At 43.7% G+C, this 27,308-nt stretch overlaps 1 protein-coding gene across 5 annotated transcripts in view; it reads right to left on the bottom strand.

The window, feature by feature from the left end:
* The window catches only part of LOC124009842 (myomegalin-like), a 116,183-nt gene that overhangs the window by 16,538 nt on the left and 72,337 nt on the right, over window positions 1–27,308 (bottom strand). For 3 of the 5 annotated variants that reach the window (XM_046322041.1, XM_046322036.1, XM_046322040.1), the window contains 12 exons: window positions 27,118–27,224; window positions 26,698–26,840; window positions 18,868–18,989; window positions 12,265–12,446; window positions 11,805–12,090; window positions 11,105–11,309; window positions 9,031–9,144; window positions 8,531–8,796; window positions 3,749–3,966; window positions 3,342–3,459; window positions 3,091–3,208; window positions 2,883–2,937 (listed from right to left, as the gene is read on the bottom strand). In XM_046322041.1, coding sequence (XP_046177997.1) covers window positions 2,883–2,937; window positions 3,091–3,208; window positions 3,342–3,459; window positions 3,749–3,966; window positions 8,531–8,796; window positions 9,031–9,144; window positions 11,105–11,309; window positions 11,805–12,090; window positions 12,265–12,446; window positions 18,868–18,989; window positions 26,698–26,840; window positions 27,118–27,224 — 1,934 coding nt within the window. The remainder of the gene's footprint in view (window positions 1–2,882; window positions 2,938–3,090; window positions 3,209–3,341; window positions 3,460–3,748; window positions 3,967–8,530; window positions 8,797–9,030; window positions 9,145–11,104; window positions 11,310–11,804; window positions 12,091–12,264; window positions 12,447–18,867; window positions 18,990–26,697; window positions 26,841–27,117; window positions 27,225–27,308) is intronic. The other 2 variants (XM_046322039.1, XM_046322038.1) reach the window with 2 other exon arrangements.

Here is a 27,308-nt window from a genome sequence, read left to right as displayed (position 1 = left end):
GGTGCGGAACTCTAACCTGGAAGTTTACAAGAAATCCCGCTATGCGACGAACCATCAAACAGGCAAAGCGTCAATACAGGGCTAAGATTGAATCATACTACACCGGCTCTGACGCTCGTTGGATGTGGCAGGGCTTGCAAACTATTACAGACTACAATGGGAAGCACAGCCGCGAGCTGCCCAGTGACACGAGCATACCAGACGAGCTAAATCACTTCTATGCTCGCTTCGAGGCAAGCAACATTGAGGCATGCATGAGAGCATCAGCTGTTCAGGACGACTGTAGCTCAGTTGGTAGAGCATGGCGCTTGACAGGGTAGTGGGTGATCACGTAGAATGTATGCACACATGACTGTAAGTCGCTTTGGATAAAACCGTCTGCTAAATGGCTATTATTATTATTATTATTATTATAAGCTCTCCATAGCCAATGTGAGTCAGACCTTTAAACAGGTCAACATACAAAAGGCTGCGGGGCTAGACGAATTACCAGGACGTGTGCTCCTGGCATGTGCTGACCAACTGGCAGTTGTCTTCACTGACATTTTCAACATGTCCCTGATTGAGTCTGTAATACCAACATGCTTCAAGCAGACCGCCACAGCCCCTGTGCCCAAGAACACAAAGGCAACCTGCCTAAATGACTACAGACCCATAGCACTCACGTCCGTAGCCATGAAGTGCTTTGAAAGGCTGGTAGTGGCTCACATCAACACCATTATCCCAGAAACCCTAGACCCACTCCAATTTGCATACCGCCCTAACAGATCCACAGATGATGCAATCTAAATCACACTCCACGCTGCCCTTTCCCACCTGGACAAAAGGAACACCTATGTGAGAATGCTGTTCATTGACTACAGCTCAGCGTTCAACACCATAGTACCCTCAAAGCTCATCACTAAGCTAAGGACCCTGGGACTAAACACCTCCCTCTGCAACTGGATCCTGGACTTCCTGACAGGTCGCCCCCAGGTGGTGAGGGTAGGTAGCAACACATCTGCCACGCTGATCCTCAACACTGGAGCTCCCCAGGGGTGCGTGCTCAGTTCCCTCCTGTACTCCCTGTTCACCCACGACTGCATGGCCATGCATGACTCCAACACCATCATTAAGTTTGCTGACGACACAACAGTGGTAGGCCTGATCACCGACAACGACGAGACAGCCTATAGGGAGGAGGTCACAGACCTGGCCGGGTGGTGCCAGAATAACAACCTATCCCTCAACGTAACCAAGACTAAGGAGATGATTGTGGACTACAGAAAAAGAGCACGTCCCCATTCTCATTGACAGGGCTGTAGTGGAGCAGGTTGAGAGCTTCAAATTCCTTGGTGTCCACATCAACAACAAACTAGATTGGTCCAAACACACCAAGACAGTCGTGAAGAGGGCACGACAAAGCCTATTCCCCCTCAAGATTTGGCATATGGGTCCTGAGATCCTTAAAAGGTTCTACAGCTGCAACATCGAGAGCATCCTGACCGGTTGCATCACTGCCTGGTACGACAATTGCTCGGCCTCCGACCACAAGGCACTTCAGAGGGTAGTGCGTACGGCCCAGTACATCACTGGGGCAAAGCTGCCTGCCATCCAGGACCTCTACACCAGGCTGTGTCAGAGGAAGGCCCAAAAAATTGTCAAAGACCCCCACCACCCCAGTCATAGACTGTTCTCTCTACTACCGCATGGCAAGCGGTACCGGAGTGCCAAGTCTAAGACAAAAAGGCTTCTCAACAGTTTTTACCCCCAAGCCATAAGACTCCTGAACAGGTAACCAAATGGTTACCTGGACTATTTGCATTGTGTTCCCCCCCTCCCCCCAACCCCTCTTTTACGCTGCTGCTACTCTCTGTTTATCTTATATGCATAGTCACTAACTATACATTCATGTACATACTACCTAAATTGCCCCAACCAACCAGTGCTCCCGCACATTGGCTAACCGGGCTATCTGCATTGTGTCCCACCACCCGCCAACCCCTCTTTTTACACTTCTGCTACTCTCTGTTCATCATATACCAATTTGTAAGTCGCTCTGGATAAGAGCGTCTGCTAAATGACTTAAATGTAAATATATGCATAGTCACTTTAACGATAACTACATGTACATACTACCTCAATAAGCCTGACTAACAGGTGTCTGTATATAGCCTTGCTACTCTTATTTTCAAATGTCTTTTTACTGTTATTTATTTACTTACCTACACACACACACATACCTTTTTTTTCCGCACCATTGGTTAGAGCCTGTAAGGAAGCATTTCACTGTAAGGTTTACTACACCTGTTGTATTCGGCGCACGTGACAAATACACTTTGATTTGATTTGATTTGATATGTGGATGTACAGATAAAATGCTCCCTTTTTCATATTACTTTTGTTGGCTTCCTCATGTGGGGGGTCGTGCTCTCTGAGTGGCTCAAGTTGTTGGCCACTGACGAGCATTGCGGTTCTACAAGTAGAATCGGTAGGTTCGTCGCTACTGGGTCAGCACGCAGCAGGTACCACTTTTGTTCGAGCACACTTTTGTTCACAGGCCTCCCACGGTGATAAGTACCTATCAGCAGTCTATTGGCAGTGAGATTATTGGTGTGTTTCATCACTAACCTTAACCTTTACCTTAACCTTAACCTTAACCCCAAACCATAGACCTAACCATAACTCCTAACCCTAATTCTAACCATAACCCTCAACCTAACCCCTAAGCCTTAAAACAGCCTTTTTTTCCCTTGTGGGGAAAATGGCCCCACTTTTCCTTGTGATACTATCCTGGTCCCCTGGACTTCTGATCCCCACAACTAATACTAAAACCAAAACACACACACACAAGGGAAACACTTTTTTCAGATGGTTACAAATCATTTGGACATAAAACCCACCGCAAAGCAAGCAGCTCATGGCCCATCTTATCATCTTGTAGCTCAGCACGGTCACCTGAGGAGAGAGAAGAACGGTTAGTGGAGAGGAAAGGGAGGACAGAGAGTGAGATACAAGGAAAGAAGATCAGGGAATATGTGTGTGTGTGTGTGTGAGTCTGTCTGTCTGTGTGTCTGTGCATAGGTTGGTGTGTGTGTTCTCCACACTCACGTCCACTGATCTTGGTGCCCATTCGTTGTGCCAGGGCAGTGCTCTGTGCCAGCTGCTCTCTGAAGCTCTGTCCCATATAGTAGTCAATGTCGTTGGCACGCAGCAGCTCCTCAAAGCCCTGGCCAATCAATGACATTTAGCTGACAGTTCAATAAAACATTTTAAAATCGATGAAATAAATTTGATTCAATCACTGTCAAAAAGTGGTGGATAATGTCCTAATCTTTGGAGAGATTGTCAGAGTGTCAGACCTTGGTGGTGTCTCCCAGGTGTTGTGTGAGTATGTGACAGACACCACGGCCCTCCCTCATCCTCTGACGCAGGTGGGACAGCTCCCTGGCCTGAGCCTGGATCAGGGTGTTGTACTTCCTGTCCATAGATGGAGGAAGGGGAGGGGTCAGGACATAAAAATACATTTAAAAAAACATCTTCATCATCATCATCGTTGTTATCGGACATCATCATAGTCATTACCACTGTTTTCAGTCACCATGGTAGTCATTATCATTGGTATAAATCATAATCATAGTCATTATCATTGTTATCAGTCATCATCATAGTTGTTATCATTGTTATCAGCCATCATCATAGTTGTTATCATTGTTATCAGTCATCACCATAATTATTTCCTTCCTTCATTTCCTCTCTCTCCACTCACCCGGGCCAGGTAGCACACTTCCCCTCCTCCACCACCCCTCCTTTCCCCTCCAGCCTGGAGCTCTTGAGTTGGGCCTCCAGTGAGGCTACTCGGGACACCAGCTCTCGCAGCTCTCGGCTGGGCTTGGGTTCCATGCGAGGCCCCAGGCTGTCGGACATCCAGCCCTCATCGTCTTCTACACCGCTGAGGGCCGGGGACGCCTCAAATGCCCAATTCACCTGATGGACAGGAGAGAGGAGGAAACAGACAGTAAATAGTCAGGGAACATGTATTAGCAGCACATAATCCAACAAGCGCATAAGACACTAAAGTCATCAGTCAATGTATTGATCAATCAACTGATCAATGAATTATCAATTAATCAGACCTTGTATGTATACAGGGTTGGGGAGTAACGGATTACATGTAAGGGATTACAAAAAAGGTAACTGTAATCCGTTACATTACAGGCAAAAATATTGTAATTAGATTACAGATACTTTGAAAAACTAGATGATTACTTAGAAAGATAACTTCTAAATTCATAAAGGATGTTTGCCGAAAACAAAAAAAAAACATTTTTGATACTTTTATCAATGACATTCAAATCAGCATTGAAAAAAGGCGCAAGTGTAAATTTGTTCCACCTGACCGAGTCTAACCACAAGTCAGAGATCACTATGATGACACACCAGATGTGTTTGATGGATCGTGGGAAAAGAGCAGGAACAGGCTTTTGTAGGCTACAGTCCAAGCTATGTCTTCCAATGGCGCGACTGCTGTCGGCATCCAAAGATGATCCAACCTGAATAAACGCTTGGAGGTAAGGATGACATCAGTGGTGTAGTCTACGGTGATACGGATATCACTTATTATTCCATGATCCATGAAATCGCCATCACGGTTGACAACTCCATTGTGTCCTCCTCCCAGAGCGCTAAGAACCTTGGTGTGATCCTGGACAACACCCTGTCGTTCTCAACCAACATCAAGGCGGTGGCCCGTTCCTGTAGGTTCATGCTCTACAACATCCGCAGAGTACGACCCTGCCTCACACAGGAAGCGGCGCAGGTCCTAATCCAGGCACTTGTCATCTCCCGTCTGGACTACTGCAACTCGCTGTTGGCTGGGCTCCCTGCCTGTGCCATTAAACCCCTTCAACTCATCCAGAACGCCGCAGCCCGTCTGGTGTTCAACCTTCCCAAGTTCTCTCACGTCACCCCGCTCCTCCGTTCTCTCCACTGGCTTCCAGTTGAAGCTCGCATCCGCTACAAGACCATGGTGCTTGCCTACGGAGCTGTGAGGGGAACGGCACCTCAGTACCTCCAGGCTCTGATCAGGCCCTACACCCAAACAAGGGCACTGCGTTCATCCACCTCTGGCCTGCTCGCCTCCCTACCACTGAGGAAGTACAGCTCCCGCTCAGCCCAGTCAAAACTGTTCACTGCTCTGGCCCCCCAATGGTGGAACAAACTCCCTCACGACGCCAGGACAGCGGAGTCAATCACCACCTTCCGGAGACACCTGAAACCCCACCTCTTTAAGGAATACCTAGGATAGGATAAGTATTCCCTCTCACCCCCCTTTAAGATTTAGATGCACTATTGTAAAGTGACTGTTCCACTGGATGTCATAAGGTGAATGCACCAATTTGTAAGTCGCTCTGGATAAGAGCGTCTGCTAAATGACTTAAATGTAATGTAAATGTAAATATCTACATAGCGCATTGATGTGAATCACACTGCTGCTCTCTCATTTAGCTATTTGCACCCTACGGATTGTGGTTGTTGTGGATGGCTGTTCACAAATCTAATTGTGTATTTGAACCCAATAATTGTAACGGCTCTCGTCGACAGGAGTGGACCAAAGCGCAGCGTGGAAAGTGTTCATGATATTTTATTTTCAAAAACACTCAAACAAAACCCTGACCTAACCAAACATAGAGAATAGAAAGGATCTCTAAGGTCAGGGCGGACTCCGGCCGCAAACCTGAACTTAGAGGGTAGGGTCCGGGTGGCATCTACTCTCGGTGGGGGCTCCGGTCCAGGACGCAGACCCCGCTCCGCTTGAGGCTCCCCCCACTTCGGTGGTGCCTCTGGTGCAGGGATCATGCTGGGACCTCCGGACCGTAGATCGTCACCAGAGGCTCCGGACTGGGAACCCTCGCCGCAGGCTCCGGACTGGGAACCCTCGCCGCAGGCTCCGGAATGGGGACCGTCGCTGGAGGCTCCTTTCCCTGGATCGTCACTGCAGGTTTCATGCCATGGATCATCACTGGAGGCTTCGTGCCATGGATCATCACTGGAGGCTTTCGTGCCATGGATCATCACTGGAGGCTTCGGGCCATGGATCATCACTGGAGGCTTCGGGCCATGAATCGTCACTGGAGGCTTCGGGCCATGAATCGTCACTGCAGGCTTCGTGCCATGGATCATCACTGGAGGCTTCGGGCCATGGATCATCACTGGAGGCTTCGGGCCATGGATCATCACTGGAGGCTTCGTACGTGGAGCCGGAACAGGTCTCACTGGATGGAGGAGACATACGAGAAGCCTAGTGCGTGGAGCTGCCACAGGGCTTACCAGCCTGGGGAGACACACTGGAGGCCTGGTCCGTGGAACCGGAACAGCTCTCACTGGACTGGGGAGATGCACTGGAAGCCTGGTGCTTGGAACAGGCACCGGATGCACTGGGCCGTGGAGGAGCACTGGAGGTCTCAAGCGTAGAGCTGGCACAACTCGTCCTGGCTGGATGCTTACTTTAGCCCAGAGTGCACTGGGCTGTGAATGCATCACCGCATAACACGGTGCCTGACCAGTCACACTCTCCCCACGGTAAACACAGGGATTTGGCTCAGGTCTAAAGCCTGACTCCGCCAATCTCCCCGTGTCCCCCCCCAAAAAAAGTTTTCAGAGCTGCCTCTCGGGCTTCCGTTTCAGAGCTGCCTCTCGGGCTTCCGTTTCAGAGCTGCCTCTCGGGCTTCCGTTTCAGAGCTGCCTCTCGGGCTTCCGTTTCAGAGCTGCCTCTCGGGCTTCCGTTGGTGAGCGAACTTCTCGTATCGTCGCCGTTCCGCTCTTGCTGCCTCCATCTGCTGCCTTAGACGGCGATACTCTCCGGCCGCGTCCAGGGTCCTTCTCCATTCAGGATCTCCTCAGATGTCCAACTCTCCTGACCACGCTGCTTGGTCCGTTTTTGGTGGGATCTTTTGTAACAGCTGTCATCGAAAGGAGTGGACCAAAGCGCAGCGTGGAAAATGTTCATGATCATTTATTTTCAAAAAACACTCAAATAAAAATAACCAAAGTGAAAGCGTACAGTTCTGTCAGGTTACAGACACTAAACAGAAAACAAGATCCCACAAAACCCAAAAGGAAAATGACAACTTATGTGTGATCCCCAATCAGAGACAGTGATAGACTGCCTCTGATTGGGAACCACACACACACACACGACTCAAAACAAAGAAATAGAAATAGAAAACATAGACTTTTCCACCTGAGTCACACCCTGACCTAACCAAACATAGAGAATAAAAAGGATCTCTAAGGTCAGGGCGTGACAATAAATCAAGAAGTTTAAGCTGCCTATCAATCATGAATAAAATAATTAATACAAATTGAAAGTTGGGCTTTTATTGCTCAATCTAATTCATGCTGATGAAAAAGAAAATCAATAGGCCTAATGGACACATGCTCAAACTTGCACACCTTTGATAGACGTAAAGGGGCAGTCTGTAGTTTCTACATACATTTTCAGACTTAGAAATTATATACAGTAAATATATATAGCCATTGATTCTTGAAGAATATAACTTAGAAATCCCTCATGAGCTTAGATCAACTGTCACACTCCATGATAACCCAAAATATAACCATGTTTTATTCCAATGTTTGTAAATATTGTAAATGTAAACAAACACGGTATAGCCTCATAATGTCGCTAAAACAATGTTTTTTATACAATGGAGGCATAGCTCAGTCTATTAATCTGAGAGTGGTTACATTTCTTCCAGGCCCATCCCTCAGCTTTTTACCAAAACAGAGGCGGGGCGATGATTTTGTTATTGTTTCATCTGCGGATTTTCCCTTTAAGCAGCTGCATATTATGAAGATATCAAAGTGTCACCAACAAAAAGGTAAACAATAGGCCTATAGCAAATGCAGCATATGACATTCATTTTTCACATGTAAATAGCACTTATTCAGCAGTGCTCAAAGCTTGCCATTCCATGAGCGCAGTATTTATTTTTCAACTCGAATCAATGAGCCCAATCAGTCCTCCATGAGAACAAAATCATAAACAAGGAGTAGGGCTGGCATCCTTAGTTTTGGGGTCATTCTCAGGTAAAACAATTTGGCTAATCTATACTTCCATATTTCCAAGTCCTACTCTTGAAGATCAAGGGGTAAAACATTTATTGGAATGACTGGAATACTGATAGACTGGTTTTTAATGTAAATAAATAATTTAATCGTATTATTATATGTAGTAGAAAGCGATGGGTTAGAAGAAGCCTACATAACCAACCTACAAAGTAACAATTTTAATCTATATATGGCCAGATATGTAAACTTTAAAATGGATTTTTACTGCAATAGATGTCGTTCAATTGGTAACATACATGTTTTGTCTTCTTCTAATGCCTCTTAAGGAGAAAGTAATCCAAAAGTAATGAAATGTAATCAGATTACGTTACTGAGTTTGGGTAATCCAAAAGTTATGTTACTGATTCCAATTTTGGACAGGTAACTAGTACCTGTAACAGATTACATTTAGAAAGTAATACCCAACCCTGTGAAGTACCTTGCGTGGGGTGCGTTCCAGACTGGATGCGTAGTCACTGGTGGTGGATAGTGAACGCACACGTAGCTGCAACCCACGAATCACCTTGTGGCAGCGGGTCAGCTGAGAACGCAGGTCCAGGACCAATTGCTGTAAGGATCCTGCCCCTGGCTCCTCGCCTTCATCAAAAGCTCCGCCCACACTCCCATCGCCATGGAACCAAACTCCGGCACTCTCGTAGTCCTGCCGGTGGCTCAGTGACGTACACATCTCCAGATCATCAAACTCTAGGGTGTATAGATCAGCACATCGGACACAGGTAAGGTAAAGTGACAGGAGAGGTGGGAATGAGAAGTGATGCAGGTACTGTATTGTGAGATGTTTGGTACAGTAGATGTCTCAAGTGACAAACTGAAATAGAAGCAGTGAGAAGTGACACTGTCAGAGAGGTGTAACGGGAGAGAGGCGATAGGTAAGATGGGAGTGAGAGAAAAGACGGGAGACAGGGAAAGCTAAGTTACCTGGGCTGCTGGCCTCTCTGTCTGCCTCGTTCTCACTACGGCCACAGGTCTCATAGCCCAGGTCCTGTAGGTCCACCTGGACCTGCTTACTGTCCTGCTCAACTGATGTCTCTGCTGAGAAAGACAGAGAGAGAGAACCATTACAACCATTGAATAAATTACATTGAGTGATTCAATTAAGTTAATCAGTTATACTGTATTTAAATATGTATATGCCACTGTATGTGTGTGGATTCTTTTCTCTGGGGGAACTTAGGGATATTTTACACAGACAAGTTCAGTACTTCACTATCTTTGACATCTTCACAGAGTTTCAGGAAGAAAAGATTGCATCATCACTGGTGTGTGTGTGTGTTCTGTGTATCTGTATGTGTGTGTTCTGTGTATCTGTGTGTGTGTGTGTTCTGTGTATCTGTGTGTGTGTGTGTTCTGTGTATCTGTATGTGTGTGTTCTGTGTATCTGTGTATGTGTGTTCTGTGTATCTGTGTGTGTGTGTTCTGTGTATCTCTGTGTGTGTTCTGTGTGTCTCTGTGTGTGTGTGTTCTGTGTATCTGTGTGTGTGTGTTCTGTGTATCTGTATGTGTGTGTTCTGTGTATCTGTGTGTGTGTGTGTTCTGTATGTATGTGTGTTCTGTGTATCTGTATGTTTGTGTGTGTGTTCTACGTATCTGTGTGTGTGTTCTGTGTATCCGTGTGTGTGTTATGTGCATATCTGTGTATTTGTGTTTTCTGTGAATCTGTATGTGTGTTCTGTGTATCTGTATGTCATGACTCTCCTGGTCGAGGAACCAAGGCCTTAGATCAGCTTGGCAAATGGCTGACAGATAGTAAGACCCCCCTCTCCCACAGTAGACGAGAGAGGGGGTGCCAATCATAAATATTATGCAGCAGAGAACCCTTTCCTGCTCGTCAGTATCAACCAAAGGAATGCCTTTGTCTCTAGAGAGACTGTTGCCCGCACAAAAACTCTAACGTCCAAAGAGTGGACTTTGGCACAATATTTCTAAGATAGGAATATTAAGAATGGTCAGTGGGGATCTAAAGAATAATAATGTCATATTGCTTTTGATTTTGTGATGTTATTAAAAACTGTATGAACCTAATACTGTAACTTAGGAAGGAAACACATTCTAGCTTTCAAGTTTTCATCCAATATGATGTTAATACAATATGAAGAACGATGAGACTATTTTTCTTAAGATATTAATGTGGTTTTAGTTTTCTAACGAGAACCTAGTTTTCATGTCATTTTGCACATTAACTAAGCCACGCCCTGAATGAGGTCAGAAGAGCATGTCAGTGTGATGGAACCGCCCTATTTGACCAGAGTGCTTAAAAAGGACTCGCTAAGAATTAACATACCAGACCAGCAAACGTGAAGCGTGAGCTAAACGTTATAAATGGTTGAAACTCTAAGACCAGAAAACGTGTAGCTGAAAATGGTTAGACCTTTGAATCTCCACACGAGGTGAAGAAGATAAAGAATAGACCTTAACATTGCCAGTCTGCAGCTGGGCATGTAGAAGTGGTCCTAGAACTTTCACTAAAGACATGAGGCGGGAAGGAAGTAAATCCCATATCAGACAACCATTGGTGCATCTGAAGATCTGTTCTATTTGAACACTCCACTCCACTACAAGACCAAGACAACTCCGAAGGACATTGTGACCTCTGGTGGACAACCAGAGCTGTACACCCATTGAGCCCTTCCCATAGAAGGACTAATTGTTTTCAACAGAGAGACGACGAACAAAGACATCTGCATGTAAATACATTACATTTCTTACCCAAACGGGCGGTGGAGATGGTAACTCTAAACAACCTCTCTCGTGGTGCCCCAAATTCCTAATGAGTTCATTGTTACATGATTCATTTAATCTGGTAACAATTGAATATAGTTAGTTGATTCGATAAACATATCTGTGTGTGTTCTGTGTATCTGTGTGTGTTCTGTGTATCTGTGTGTGTTCTGTGTATCTGTGTGTTCTCTGCATCTCTTTGTGTGTGTGTGTTCTGTGTATATGTATTGTGTGTGTGTGTATTTATGTTTTCAGCATATGAAAGAGGACTCACTGAGTAGTTCCCTGTAGTCTTTGAGTTGTTCAGCCTGTGCATGTACTGTGGCCTCAGACACCATGAGTCTCTCCTGCAGCTCCCTGCTCTCCTGTCTGCTCAGCGCCAAATCAGAACGCAGATGCGCCGCCTGCTCACGGAGACCCGCATCCATATGCTGCCAGAACCCACCCACATCGCCGGTGACATCATCAGATTCAGCCTCCTATTGGGCACAAGACAAAACAGTGGGGTTAAAAAAGGGGGGGGGGATCTCATTCACTTTTACATGACTAGGAAAGACCATTATGGTCCAACTGTTGTTATATCACAAGCTAAAATAAAGATCACGGAAGCAGCAAACGGAGATCGGACACCTTTCTTGTCATTATGGGGGAAAAAAACATTGACATGTAGAGTAGAAGAAGTGTGAATATGTCCTGCATTCTATTTCCGAAAGCACATGCAGCAGCAACACAGAACACTGCTTTCCTCTGGTCTCTTTGGCCTGAAACCCAGGAGCAGCAGCTGCCCAGAGGCAGTCATGATGCTTATATAAACTATCAGCCCTACATAGACTGCTCTAGCTATACCAACACAGAGATATGAGGAGAGAGGGGGAGAAAAATAGACAGAGAAAGAGGGAGGGAGAGAGAAAGAGAAAGAGAGGTTTACACTATTCTGGCATAGACTGGTTTAGGGTAGAGGAGTGTATGTGTACCTTCTCTGTTTGGTCTGGCTGGTGATGGGAGAGGAGAGTCCCCAGGTCTAGGGAGTGAGGTCTGGTATACTGTCTGTTCCCCCTCCCCTCTCTCATCCTCACTGCTGGGGGGCCATTGTTGCCCTGGGTGGGTACCACTGTTGATTGTGCCTCCTCCTCCTCCTCCTCCTCCTGTCCCCATCCTTGGCAGATGTCTGTTGGATCCTCCAGAGTTCCTAGACCCTGTATTCCCCCTTGGCTATCTTTCAGGGCTTCATTCTCTTGTTGTAGCTTCTGCAGTGTTCTCCTGCAAGAAATAGACACCAGAGGATTCATGATTAACAACCACATCAACAACCACCACCACAATAACAACAATGGCTTCAATGACAATCAGACTGTGAGCCTTTGACTGTGCTTCTTGTAGGTAGATGGGAGACACTGAGATAAGTAGGTAAGTGGGTACTGTGTAGGTACATACCTCATCAGGGCTAGTGAGGAGCAGCCGGTTGTCTCCAGCTGTGTTCTCATCTCCTCCACTTCTTCTTCTATTGCCCTCTTCTGTTCAGCCAGCTGCTGTCCCTGCCCCTCTGCCCCCTGGGACAGTGCTCCGCTCAAAGGTCCTCCAGACAGCACCCCCTGCCCACAGGCCACCACAGAGTTCTGCACACGAAAGAAAGGAGAAGAGAAGGGTAAAAGAGTGAGGGGAAGACAGGTAATAAGAGAGAAGGGAAGACAGGTAATAAGAGAGAAGGGAAGACAGGTAATAAGAGAGAGGGGAAGACAGGTAATAAGAGAGAAGGGAAGACAGGTAATAAGAGGGGAAGACAGGTAATAAGAGAGGGGAAGACAGGTAATAAGAGAGGGGAAGACAGGTAGTAAGAGCGAAGGGAAGACAGGTAATAAGAGAGAGGGGAAGAAAGGTAATAAGAGAGAGGGGAAGAGAGGAGAAGACAAGTAATAAGACAGAGGAGAAGACAGGTAATAAGAGAGAGGGGAAGACAGGTAATAAGAGAGGGGAAGAGAGGAGAAGACAAGTAATAAGACAGAGGGGAAGACAGGTAATAAGAGAGAAGGGAAGACAGGTAATAAGAGGGGGGAAGAGAGGAGAAGACAAGTAATAAGACAGAGGGGAAGACAGGGAAGGGAAGACAGGTAATAAGAGAGAGGGGAAGAAAGGGAAGGGGAAGAGGTAATAGAGGGGAAGAGAGGGGAAGACAGGTAATAAGAGAGAGGGGAAGACAGGTAATAAGAGAGAGGGGAAGAAAGGTAATAAGAGAGAGGGGAAGACGGTAATAAGAGAGAGGGGAAGAGAGGGGAAGACAGGTAATAAAGAGAGGGGAAGACAGGTAATAAGAGAGAGGGGAAGAAAGGTCATAAGAGAGAGGGGAAGACAGGTAATAAGAGAGAAGGGAAGACAGGTAATAAGAGAGAGGGGAAGAAAGGAAGACAGGTAATAAGAGGGGGAAGAGAGGGAAGACAGGTAATAAGAGAGGGGGGAAGACAGGTAATAAGAGTGGGGAAGAGAGGAGAAGACAGGTAATAAGAGAGGGGAAGACAGGTAATAAGAGAGAGGGGAAGAAGAAGACAGGTAATAGTAAGAAGGGGAAGACAGGTAGTAAGAGAGGGGAAGACAGGTAATAAGAAGAGAGGGGAAGACAGGTAATAAGAGGGGGAATAAGGGGAAGACAGGTAATAAGAGAGAGGGGAAGAAAGGTAATAAGAGAGGGGAAGACAGGTAATAAGAGGGGGGAATAGAGGGGAAGACAGGTAATAAGAGAGAGGGGAAGAAAGGTAATAAGAGAGAGGGGAAGACAGGTAATAAGAGGGGGGAATAGAGGGGAAGACAGGTAATAAGAGAGAGGGGAAGAAAGGTAATAAGAGAGAGGGGAAGACAGGTAATAAGAGAGAGGGGAAGAAAGGTCATAAGAGAGAGGGGAAGACAGGTAATAAGAGAGAAGGGAAGACAGGTAATAAGAGAGAGGGGAAGACAGGTAATAAGAGAGAGGGAAGAAGGTAATAAGAGGGGAAGACAGGTAATAAGAGAGGGGAAGACAGGTAATAAGAGAGAGGGGAAGACAGGTAATAAGAGACAGGAGGGAAGAAGGAGTAAGACGAGGGAAGACAGGTAATAAGAGTGGGGAAGAGAGGAGAAGACAAGTAATAAGACAGAGGGGAAGACAGGTAATAAGAGAGAAGGGAAGACAGGTAATAGGGGAAGAGTAATAAGAGAGAGGGGAAGAGAGGGGAAGACAGGTAATAAGAGAGAGGGGAAGACAGGTAATAAGAGAGAGGGAAGAAAGGGTAGAGGGGAAGACAGGTAATAAGAGAGAGGGAAGACAGGTAATAAGAGAGAGAAGAAAGGTAATAAGAAGAGGGGAAGGGAGAGGGGAAGACAGGTAATAAGAGAGAGGGGAAGACAGGTAATAAAGAGAGAGGGAAGACAAGAGAGAGGGAAGACAGGTAATAAGAGAGGGAAGACAGGTAATAAAGAGAGGGAAGACAGGTAATAAGAGAGGGGAAGACAGGTAATAAGAGAGAGGGGAAGACAGGTAATAGGGGGAAGAGAGGGGAAGACAGGTAATAAGAGAGAGAAGACAAGAGAGGGGAAGAAAGGTAATAGAGGGGAAGACAGGTAATAAGAGAGGGGAGGGGAAGACAGGTAATAAGAGAGGGGAAGGGGAAGAGAGGGGAAGACAGGTAATAAGAGAGGGGAAGACAGGAGAGGGAAAGGAGAGAGGGAAGACAGGTAATAAGAGAGAGGGAAGACAGGTAATAAGAGAGAGACAGGTAGTAAGAAGAAGACAGGTAATAGGGGAGAGGGGAAGACAGGTAATAAGAGAGGGAAGACAGGTAATAAGAGAGAGGGGAAGACAGGTAATAAGAGAGAGGGAAGACAGGTAATAAGAGAGGGGAAGACAGGTAAAGAGAGAGGGGAAGACAGGTAATAAGAGGGGAGAGAGGGGAAGACAAGTAATAAAGAGGGGAAGACAGGTAATAAGAGAGAGGGGAAGACAGGTAATAAGAGAGAGGGGAAGACAGGTAATAAGAGAGGGAAGACAGGTAATAAGAGAGAGGGGAAGACAGGTAATAAGAGATAAGAGGGAAGACAGGTAATAAAGAGAGGGAAGGGAAGAGGGGAAGAGAGAGGGGAAGACAGGTAATAAGAGAGAGGGGAAGACAGGTAATAAGAGAGAAGGTAATAAGAGAGGGAAGACAGGTAATAAGTAGGGGGAAGAGAGGGGAAGACAGGTAATAAGAGAGAGGGGAAGACAGGTAATAAGAGTGGGGAGGGAAGACAGGTAATAAGAGAGGGGAAGAGAGGGGAAGACAGGTAATAAGAGAGGGGAAGACAGGTAGTAAGAGCGAGGGGAAGACAGGTAATAAGGGGGAAGAGAGGAGAAGACAAGTAATAAGACAGAGGGGAAGACAGGTAATAAGAGAGAGGGAAGAAAGGTAATAAGAGAGAGGGGAAGACAGGTAATAAGAGAGAGAGAGGGAAGACAGGTAATAAGTAATAAGGGAAGGGAAGGGAAGACAGGTAATAAGAGAGAGGGAAAGAGAGAGGGAAGACAGGTAATAAGTAATAAGAGAGGGAAGACAGGTAATAAGAGGGGGAAGAGAGGGGAAGACAGGTAATAAGAGAGAGGGGAAGACAGGTAATAAGAGAGAGGGGAAGAAAGGTAATAAGAGAGATAGGGAAGACAGGTAATAAGAGGGGAGAAAAGAGGGAAGACAGGTAATAAGAGGGGAAGAAGGGGAAGAAGGTAATAAGAAGAGGGGAAGACAGGTAATAAGAGAGGGGAAGACAGGTAATAAGGAAGGGAAGACAGGTAATAGAGGGGAAGAAAGGTAATAAGAGAGGGAAGACAGGTAATAAGAGAGAGGGGAAGACAGGTAATAAGAGAGAGGGAAGACAGGTAATAAGAGAGGGGAAGACAGGTAATAAGAGAGGGAAGACAGGTAATAAGAGAGAGGGGAAGAAGGTAATAAGAGGGGAAGAGGTAATAAGAGAGAGGGAAGAAAGGTAATAAGAGAGGGGAAGACAGGTAATAAGAGAGGGGAAGAGAGGGGAAGACAGGTAATAAGAGAGAGGGGAAGAAAGGTAATAAGAGAGAGGGGAAGACAGGTAATAAGAGAGAGGGGAAGAAAGGTAATAAAGAGAGGGAATAAGAGGGAAGGGAATAGAGGGGAAGACAGGTAATAAGAGAGGGGAAGAGGGGAAGAAGAAGGTAATAAGAGAGGGAAGACAGGTAATAAGAGGGAGGGGAAGAAGACAGGTAATAAGAGAGATAAGGGAAGACAGGTAATAAGAGAGGGGAAGACAGGGAAGACAGGTAATAGAGAGAGGGGGAAGACAGGTAATAAGAGAGAGGGGAAGACAGGAGAGGGGAAGACAGGTAATAAAGAGAGGGGAAGACAGGTAATAAGAGAGAGGGGAAGAGAGGGGAAGACAGGTAATAAGAAGAGAGGGGAAGACAGGTAATAAGAGAGGGGAAGACAGGTAATAAAGAGAGGGGAAGACAGGTAATAAGAGAGGGGAAGACAGGTAATAAGAGAGGGGAAGAGAGGGGAAGACAGGTAATAAGAGAGGGGAAGACAGGTAATAAGAGAGAGGGGAAGAAAGGTAATAAGGGGAGGTAATAAGAGAGGGGAAGACAGGTAATAAGAGAGGGGAATAGAGGGGAAGACAGGTAATAAGAGGGGAAGGGTAATAAGAGGGGAAGACAGGTAATAGAGGGAAGACAGGTAATAAGAGAGGGGAAGAAAGGTAATAAGAGAGGGAGGATAAGAGGGAAGAAGGTAGGGGGAAGAGAGAGGGGAAGAAAGGTAATAAGAGAGAGGGGAAGACAGGTAATAAGAGAGGGGAAGACAGGTAATAAGAAGAGGGGGGAGAGGGGAAGACAGGTAATAAGAGAGAGGGGAAGAAAGGTAATAAGAGAGAGGGGAAGAAGGATAAGAGAGAGAGGGAAGACAGGTAATAAGAGAGAGGGGAAGAAAGGTAATAGAGGGGAAGACAGGTAAAGAGAGAGGGGAAGACAGGTAATAAGAGACAGGTAATAAGAGAGGGGAAGACAGGTAATAAGAGGGGAAGAGAGAGGGGAAGACAGGTAATAAGAGAGGGGAAGACAGGTAATAAAGAGAGGGGAAGACAGGTAATAAGAGAGGGGAAGACAGGTAATAAGAGAGAGGGGAAGACAGGTAATAAGAGAGGGGAAGACAGGTAATAAGAGAGGGGAAGACAGGTAATAAGAGAGAGGGGAAGACAGGTAATAAGAGAGAGGGGAAGAAAGGTAATAAGAGAGGGAAGACAGGTAATAAGAGAGAGGGGAAGAGAGGGGAAGAAAGGTAATAAGAGAGAGGGGAAGACAGGTAATAAGAGAGAGGGGAAAGGTAATAAAGAGAGGGGAAGACAGGTAATAAGAGAGGGGAAGACAGGTAATAAGAGAGGGAAGACAGGTAATAAGAGAGGGGAAGAAAGGTAATAAGAGAGGGGAAGACAGGTAATAAGAGAGAGGGAAGACAGGTAATAAGAGAGGGGAAGACAGGTAATAAGAGAGAGAGGGAAGACAGGTAATAAGAGGGGAAGAGAGGGGAAGACAGGTAATAAAGAGAAGTAATGGGGAAGAGAGGGGAAGACAGGTAATAAGAGAGGGGAAGACAGGTAATAAGAGAGAGGGGAAGACAGGTAATAAGAGAGGGGAAGACAGGTAATAAGAGAGGGTAAGACAGGTAATAAGAGAGGGGAAGACAGGTAATAAGAGAGGGGAAGAGAGTGGAAGACAGGTAATAAGAGAGAGGGGAAGACAGGTAATAAGAGAGAGGGGAAATTAGCGTACATTAGTCAATAATAATTGGTCAAGCCTAAGAACATAAATACAATATAACATGAAAATGATTAGATAAAACAACTCTAGCATTGTTAGTCTGGGTACAGGTCTGTGTCTGCTTAAGCCAACAGCTTTGTTATGGTCTCATTTGGCAAGGGAACAATGCAGCGTTGTTGAATACAGAAACAGTCTGGTACCCAGGCTACAGATGTAGGATCTTAATTTGATCACTCTGGTGCAGAAGAAGTTTCCTGCAATGCAGAAGTGTATTTGAGGTTTAAAAGGGCTTCTGAAGTTTGTAATTTTCACTTTGACACACACTCACACACACACATAGATACATGCACGCAGCACACACACACACGCTGGTCAGCCAGAAAGGTGCAACTGGAATGTGACTGTCAGTATAACAAACAGAAGAGTTTTTCCATAACAGACCTAGAGCACTCTGTGCTGGGGATATGGACACACACACACACACACACACACACACACACACACACACACACACACACACACACACACACACACACACACACACACACACACACACACACACACACACACACACACACACACACACACACACACACACACACACACACACACACACACACACACATATAGACACAAATGAACACATGCACAGACACACACACACACACACACACACACACACATTAACATGCATAGACACACGCACGCACAGACACACACAGACACGACACAGACACAGACACGACACAGAAACAGACACACACACACACTATAAACACTATACTACCTCATTACAGTTGTTCAGTAGGGAGAAATGTTATACTACCTCATTATAGTTGTTTAGTGGGCAGAAACAATATACTACCTCATTATAGTTGTTTAGTAGGGAGAAACACTATACGACCTCATTATAGTTGTTTAGTAGGGAGAAATGTTATACTACCTCACCTCCTTATAGTTGTTTAGTGGGCAGAAACACTATACTACCTGGTAAATGAAACATGTAGCAACCCCTACAGAACTGTCCACCAATCACAACCAACATAATAATAATAATAACATAATCATTTACATTTCCTGTTGTTGTAGGATTATTTCCTGCTTTAGCATCAGGCTCAAATTAAGATCCTGCATCTGTAGAAGATTGTCAACATTAGCTATAATGAAAGCAATGACTGTATAAGGGGATGAGAGGCACAAGACTGGTATAGAATCTAGTATCCCTTTAAGATTTAAAGGTAAAGAACCACATGTACCTTAGTGGAGGCCAGACTTTTGGCAGTCAGTTTATCCTCATCGTCTTCAATACTGTCTGAGAACTCATCAGTGCTGCCCTCTTCATCATCTCCCTCCTCTTCTTCTTCCTCCGTGCTGAGCTCTGAAAACACAACAGCCAACTGATCAGATCAGACACTTCCTTGTCTTTTCTCTCTCCTTCCGAAGTCTGTTTTTCTTACGTACCCCACCAATCCCTCTCCTCTTACTCTCTCTCCCTATCTCCCTCTCTCACTCCTTCTCCCTCTCTCCATCTCTCTGGTCTGAATCACTTCAGCAGGAGCCATGAGGGAAATGTTATGTGACCAGTAGACAGCCAAACACCCACGTTGAGCCCAGACCAGGACAGACCAGCCCCTCTGTCTTTTTCCCAACCATGTGGTGTGTGTGTAGCACAGGTCCTCTCTGTGTCCTGTCCATGTCAATTCATATGGCCCTCAGGAAGACATTCCACAATGAACTTAAAAACAAACTAAATGGCGACATTCAGCCTTTTTTTCCCCGTATTAGTTGAGATGGACATATCATTAACATGCACGTACACCATATACAAAGAGAAGCATGCAAAGCACAAACACAATTCACTCACATTGCAATAATGTTTGTTAACTAATCAGATGCCAAAAAGTACTGTGGAATCTTCAGATTGTCAAATTCTTGTCTACAGAGAGCAACAGATAGTCTGACACACACAAACACGCACACACACGTCAGCCAGAAAGGTGCAACTGGAATGTGACTGTCAGTATAACAAACAGAAGAGTGTTTCCATAACAGACCTAGAGCACTCTGTGCTGGGGATATGCAGACACGCACACGCACACACACACACACACACACACACACACACACACACACACACACACACACACACACACACACACACACACACACACACACACACACACACACACACACACACACACACACACACACACACACACACACACACACACACACACACACACACACACACACACACACACACACACACACACACAGATGCACACACAGATACACGCATACAGTTAGTCAAAGGTTGAAACATTATAGTTGTATAGTTGTAGGTAGAAACACTATACTACCACATCATAGTTGTATAGTTGGAGGGAGAAACACTATACTACCTCATTATAGTTGTTTAGTAGGTAGAAACTTTATATTAACTCATTATAGTTGTTTAGTAGGGAAACCATTATACTACCTCATTATAGTTGTTTATTAGGGAGAAACACTATAATAGCTCATTATAGTTGTTTGGTAGGTAGAAACATTAAACTATCTCATTATAGTTGTATAGTTGCAGGGAGAAACACTATACTACCTCATTATAGTTGTTTAGTAGGGAGAAACATTATTTCATTACAGTTGTATAGTTGTAGGGTGAAACACTATACTACCTTATTATATTTGTTTAGTAGGGAGAAATACTATACTACCTCAATATAGTTGTTTAGTAGTGAGAAACATTACACTATCTCATTACAGTTGTATAGTTATAGGGAGAAACACTATACTACCTCATTATAGTTCATTAGTAGGGAAAAACATCATACTTCCTCAATATAGTTGTTTAGTATGGAGAAACACTAAACTACCGCTATATAGTTGTTTAGTAGGTAGAAAAATTATACAACCTCATTATACTTGTTTAGTAGGCAGAAACACCATACTACCTCAGCATAGTTGTTTAGTATGGAGAAACACTATAAAAACTCATTATAGTTGTTTAGTAGGTAAAAACATTATACTACCTCATTACAGTTGTATAGTTATAGAAAGAAACACTTTACCTCATCATAGTTGTTTAGTAGGGAAAAACATTATGCTACCTCATTATAGTTGTTTAGTACGGGGAAACACTATATTAATTGTTTCGTAGGGAGAAACTCTTTTCTACCTCATTATAGTTGTTTAGTAGGGATAAATACAGTTGAAGCCGGAAGTTTATATACACCTGAGCCAAATACATTTAAACTCAGTCTTTCACAATTCCTGACATTTAATCTGAGTAAAGATTCCATGTCTTAGGTCATTTGGAATCACCACTTTATTTTAGGAATGTGAAATGTCAGAATAATAGTAGAGAGAAAATTATTTATTTAAGCTTTTATTTCTTTCATCACATTCCCAGTGGGTCAGAAGTTTACATACATTCAATTAGTATTTGGTAGCATTGCCTTTAGATTGTTTAACTTGGGTCAAACGTTTCAGGTAGCCTTCCACAAGCTTCCCACAATAAGTTGGGTGAATTTTGGCCCATTCCTCCTGACAGAGCTGGTGTAACTGAGTCAGGTTTGTAGGCCTCCTTCCTCACACATGTTTTTTCAGTTCTGCTCACAAAGTTTCTATAGAATTGAGGTCTCATTCCAATACCTTGACTTTGTTGTCCTTAAGCCATTTTGCCACAACTTTAGAAGTATGCTTGGGGTTATTGTCCATTTGGAAGACCCATTTGCGACCAAGCTTTAACTTCCTGACTGATGTCTTGAGATGTTGCTTCAATATATCCACATAATTTCCCCTCCTCATGATGCCATCTATTTTGTGAAGTGGACCTGTCCCTCCTGCAGCAAAGCACCACCACAACATGATGCTGCCATCCCCGTGCTTTACGGTTAGGATGGTGTTCTTCGGCTTGCAAGCCTCCCCCTTTTTCCTCCAAACATAACGATGGTCATTATGGCCAAACAGATCTTTTTTTGTTTCATCAGACCAGAGGACATTTCTCCAAAAAGTATGATCTTTGTCCCCATGTGCATTTGCAAACCGTAGTCTGGCTTTTTTTATGGCGGTTTTGGAGCAGTGGCTTCTTCCTTGCTGAGCGGCCTTTCAGGTTATGCCGGTTTAGGACTCATTTTACTGTTGCTCTTGATACTTTTGTACCTGTTTCCTCCAGCATCTTCACAAGGTACTTTGCTATGGTTTTGGGATTGATTTGCACTTCTCACACCAAAGTATGTTCATCTCTAGGAGACACAACGCGTCTCCTACCTGAGCGGTGTGACGGCTGCGTGGTCCCATGGTGTTTATACTTGCGTACTATTGTTTGTTCAGATGAATGTGGTACCTTCAGGCGTTTGGAAATTGCTCCCAAGGATGAACCAGACTTGTGGAGGTCTACCATTTGTTTTCTGAGGTCTTGCTGATTTATTGTGATTTTCCCACGATGTCAAGCAAAGAGGCACTGAGTTTGAAGGTAGGCCTTGAAATACATCCACAGGTGCACCTCCAATTGATCAGAATCTTCTAAAGCCTTGACATAATTTTCTATAATTTTCCAAGCTGTTTAAAGGCACAGTCAACTTAGTGTATGTAAACTTCTGATCCACTGGAATTGTGATACAGTGAATTATAAGTGAAATAATCTGTCTGTAAACAATTGTTGGAAAAATTAATTGTGTCATGCACAAAGTAGATGTCTTAACTGACTTGCCAAAACTATAGTTTGTTAACAAGAAAATGGTGGAGTGGTTGAAAAATGAGTTTTAATGACTCCAACCTAAGTGTATGTAAACTTCAGACTTCAACTGTATATACTACCTCATTTAGTAGGGAGAAACACTATACTACCTCATTATAGTTATTTAAAAGGCAGAAACACTATACTACCTCATTATAGTTGTTTAGTAGGGAATAACACTATATTACCTCATTACAGTTGTTTAATAGGGAGATACACGATACGACTTGTCTAGTAGGGAGAAACACTATACTACCTCATGATAGTTGTTTAGTAGGGAAAACTGTCACGCCCTGACCTTAGAGAGCCGTTTTATTTCTCTATTTGGTTAGGTCAGGGTGTGATGTGGCGTGGGCATTCTATGTTCTATTTTCTATGTTTTGTATTTCTTTGTTTTGGCCGGGTATGGTTTTCAATCAGGGACAGCTGTTTATCGTTGTCTCTGATTGGGAACCATACTTAGGCAGCCCTTTTACCCACCTGTCTTTGTGGGTAGTTAACTTTGTTTGTGGTGCATAGCCCTTAAGCTTCACGGTTGTTTTTGTATTGTTTATTGTTTTTGTCGGCGTCATCCTAATAAAAAGGAATATGTACGCTCACCACGCTGCACTTTGGTCTACTTCATTCTACGACCGTGACAGAAACATGATACTACCTCATTATTTTCCTAGCCACCGTGCTTCTACACCTGCATTGCTTGCTGTTTGGGGTTTTAGGCTGGGTTTCTGTACAGCACTTTGAGATATCAGCTGATGTACGAAGGGCTATATAAATACATTTGATTTGATCTATAGTTGTTTAGTAGCGAGAAACACTATGCTACCTCATTATATTTGTTCAGTAGGGTGAAACACTATACTACCTCATTTTAGTTGTTTGGTAGGTGGAAAGATTATACTACCTCATTTTAGTAGTTTGGTAGGTTGAAAGATTTTACTACCTCATTATAGTTGTTTAGTAGGGAGAAACCTTATACTACGTCATTATAGTTGTTTGGTAGGTAGAAACATTATACTACCTCATTTTAGTTGTTTGGTAGGTAGAAACATTATACTACGTCATTATAGTTGTTTGGTAGGTAGAAACATTATACTACCTCATTTTAGTTGTTTGGTAGGTAGAAACATTATACTACCTCATTATAGTTGTTTGGTAGGTAGAAACATTATACTACCTCATTTTAGTTGTTTGTTAGGTAGAAACATTATACTACCTCATTATAGTTGTTTGGTAGGTAGAAACACTATACTACCTCATTATAGTTGTTTGGTAGGTAGAAACATTATACTACCTCATTATAGTTGTTTGGTAGGTAGAAACATTATACTACCTCATTTTAGTTGTTTGGTAGGTAGAAACATTATACTACCTCATTATAGTTGTTTGGTAGGTAATATATAATATAATAATATATGCCATTTAGTAGGTAGAAACATTTTATCCAAAGCTCATTTACAGTTGTTTGTGTGCAACATTATACTACCTCATTATAGTTGATTAGTAGGTAGAAGGCTATTTAACCGTAATAACAACCACAAAGTTCTAAGACAATCTGTCAAGCAATCAGGAGTTTAAATCTCCCTGAAATAAATACCAATAGCTTCACATTTCTATATAAATGCGACATACTATGAAATCCTCTTCCTCGTACCAGGGCATGTGTATTGTGTGCCGTTTTTGCATAGCAACACACATCTGCCAACAATTACAATGAGGATAATACAATCTTCAGTTTGTGATCAATGGAAGAGTCTTATGGAAAATATTATTCTTGGTTAGGATTGTTTTGAACCATCTAAAACGTACTTTTGGCACTGTGTATTTGGGTGGGGTGGGCCTATAGCTATGTGGGTGACGGGGGACAATAAGGCTGTTTGTTACTTACCGCAAATTTAAGACTGGTGTGTATGTGTGTTGCTCAGTCTACCTCTATTCCGATGTCTAATTAAGGACTTACAGTATTATGACTGAAGTACGTACAACATAATCATCTTTCTGTGAGCAATAGAAAATAGTATAATCAATGTATCATGTATTTATGGTGTAGTAATTAATTCCATGATATTACATGAAGAGGGTGTGAACTAGTCTTTTCTGTTAGGGGACATCTTCATGTGTCCAGTCCTTACCGGAGCCCCTGCTAGTGACGGTGACACACAGGCAGTAATCCAGGCAGTGTAGAAATCATGTTTCATACCCTTCTGTACATTCATGTTCTTCCTCATATCATCCTATTTCTATACGTAGTGTGAGGCACATATTAGTACCGTATCATATTATATTTATGCCCAATAGTAAGTGATTGATGCATTTAAGTTGTCAATAACTGTTCACTCATCACATCAAACATAGCCATGCAGGCAGGAGATGCATGCCACGATGTCATGCATGTGGCAGAGAAGTCATAGGTTAAGACAGAGATGGTTGTTTAGCTCCTAAACATGACAGATCTCTTTCTTCTATGAAAGAAAATGTGTCTTTTAAAGATATTCTTAGAATGTGTGTGTGTGTGTGTGTGTGTGTGTGTGTGTGTGTGTGTGTGTGTGTGTGTGTGTGTGTGTGTGTGTGTGTGTGTGTGTGTGTGTGTGTGTGTGTGTGTGTGTGTGTGTGTGTGTGTGTGTGTGTGTGTGTGTGGTAATGGTTTAAGGTCCAATGCATCTGTTTTTATCTTATTATCAAATCATTTCTGGGTAACAATTAAGTACCATACTGTGATAGTTTTCAATTAAAATGGTCAAAAAAAATAAACAAAAATTGCTTCTTAGTGAAGAGAAATTTCTCAAGCAAGAATTTTGCTAGGACTGTCTGGGAGTGGTCTTAGTGGGGAGGGGAAAACTGAAAACTAGCTGTGATTGGCAGAATTTTTTTCTTTTTTTCTTATTGCTCTATTAACTAATTTACCAGCCAAAACTCCACCCCACCAAAACAAGCAGATATTTCAGGCCCCTTTCAAGAAGCTCTTACACTATAAGGGCATTATCATAAGTTTCACAATTTCACAGAATATTCTAAACTCATAGTGTGGAAATATATGTAAAACACAGGCAAATCACGTTTTTGACTGCACTGGGCCTTTAAGAGTGTGTGTTTTGGACACAGAGACTATGGATACAGTGTGGAGAAAGAGGTGGTTGTTTAGACAGGGATGAGAAAAGCACATGATCATCACTTTCTCTTTCTTTCACCTCAGGGATAGACAGAACACTCCTTATCTGTTCTCTACTAGTCAGGGGAGAAGGGAAGGTTTGTTGTGTTGAACAAGGAGGCAAAAAGGGAGAGGCAATCCAGTCCCCAATAAAAACAATTTAAAAAAGGAAATATCATTTTTTAAACTTTCCATTTCGAAGTACGTTGGCATCTCATCACCACATCTAAATGGAACATTTCTTCACTAATCCTAAAATCCTTAAAACATAATCAATCCCAACCAATCGAATCTCGAATGATAGTAGGTATCATCTTATCATCATGTTTTTATCACATTTTATGTGATCATTACAAAGTCTATCTATAAATGTAACAAATAGACACTTGGGTGGTGGTGTATCTAAGACACTTGGGTTGTGGTGTGTCTAAGATTGATAAGCGCAAGGTTTTAGTTTTGCAACAACAAATAACTAGGGTAAGGATTCTTGCTTTATTTACTTTGATAAGCAAACACTATTGACGACTAATCTAGTTGTTCATGCATCATCTGAGACTAACAATATCTGCGACCAAATGACACTTTAAAACCCATGGAATGGCACTCAGATCTGAGGTTACAGGAATTATGAGGGAACTACTTGGCCATCATCTTGATTTCAGCTGAAGTATATCTTGGACCTGCATACATTGTGTACACAAAGATATAAAAAAAATAAGATTGACGACTTGAAGACGTTTCACTGTAATGCATGAGCTGGGCTATCTACACACCACATCACATCACTGTGACGATAAGGCTGGAAACATTGACACAGAGACACAGTCCAATACAAAATGGCATTACAGAACAAGCAACACGGAGGCATTTTGCAAAAACAATATAAAAACAACAACAATCCAAAACACACAGAATATATTAATAATGAATAATAGATATCTACCCCAAAAATGTGTTGTTGGTTAGAACAGGCATTGGTTATTGTGTGGTGTCACTGATCATAGGTCAGCATTGAGTTTTTTCCTGTAATGGTTAAGGTTAGGATTTAGGTGAATGTAAACTGATCCTAGATCTGCACCTAAGAGCAACCTCTACCTGCAGTGCATTTGTCTGACTCATGATGAAATGGCTAGACGGAATATCCCAGAGAGTTAGTAACAGTGCCCCCTGTAGCCCTGTAGGCCGGTCCCTGCCCATCCCCACCTCCAAAGTCAGACTGCCTCTTAGCTGCCCTCTCCAGTGCCAGGGCGGTCTTCTGGGTCCTGGTTAGGACCTCCTCCAGTTGCCCTCGCAATGCCTGAACAGAGTCCAGTTCTGTGAGCAGGGCCTGGGTCTTCTCTGAGCTGCTGGGAGAGGGGCAATGACACAATGCACAAACACAAATGTCCTCAAAACTGATTGCATGGTTTTAACAGTTTTACCTGGCCTACAACTGTATATAACAATGTCTAACGACACTGAAGCTTCGTATGTACCTGCCTGTCAACAAATGTGTGTATTCTTAGATATCCAGGTGTGTGTATTGTTAGGTACCCAGGTGTGCATTGTTAGGTACCCAGATTTGTGTATTGTTAGGTACCCAGATGTGTGTATTCTTAGCCTCAGTAAAGGCCTGTCTTCTACCTGTCTCCTCTAGTCTGGATGTGGCTCAGACTCTGGTACAGCCTCTTCTCTGCCCTCAAAGCATTGTTCAGCCTGTGGTACTCATTGACCAACTGTTCCAACACACTCTGACAGAGAGGGAAGGAGAAGGTGGAGGAAGAGACAGAGCGAGAGACGGAACGAGAGAGAGAGAGAAATTGTTGACACACACT

This window comes from Oncorhynchus gorbuscha, linkage group LG22, assembly GCF_021184085.1.
Source record: "Oncorhynchus gorbuscha isolate QuinsamMale2020 ecotype Even-year linkage group LG22, OgorEven_v1.0, whole genome shotgun sequence".
Lineage (NCBI taxonomy): Eukaryota > Metazoa > Chordata > Actinopteri > Salmoniformes > Salmonidae > Oncorhynchus > Oncorhynchus gorbuscha.
This window is presented reverse-complemented; position numbering and strand designations above follow the sequence as displayed.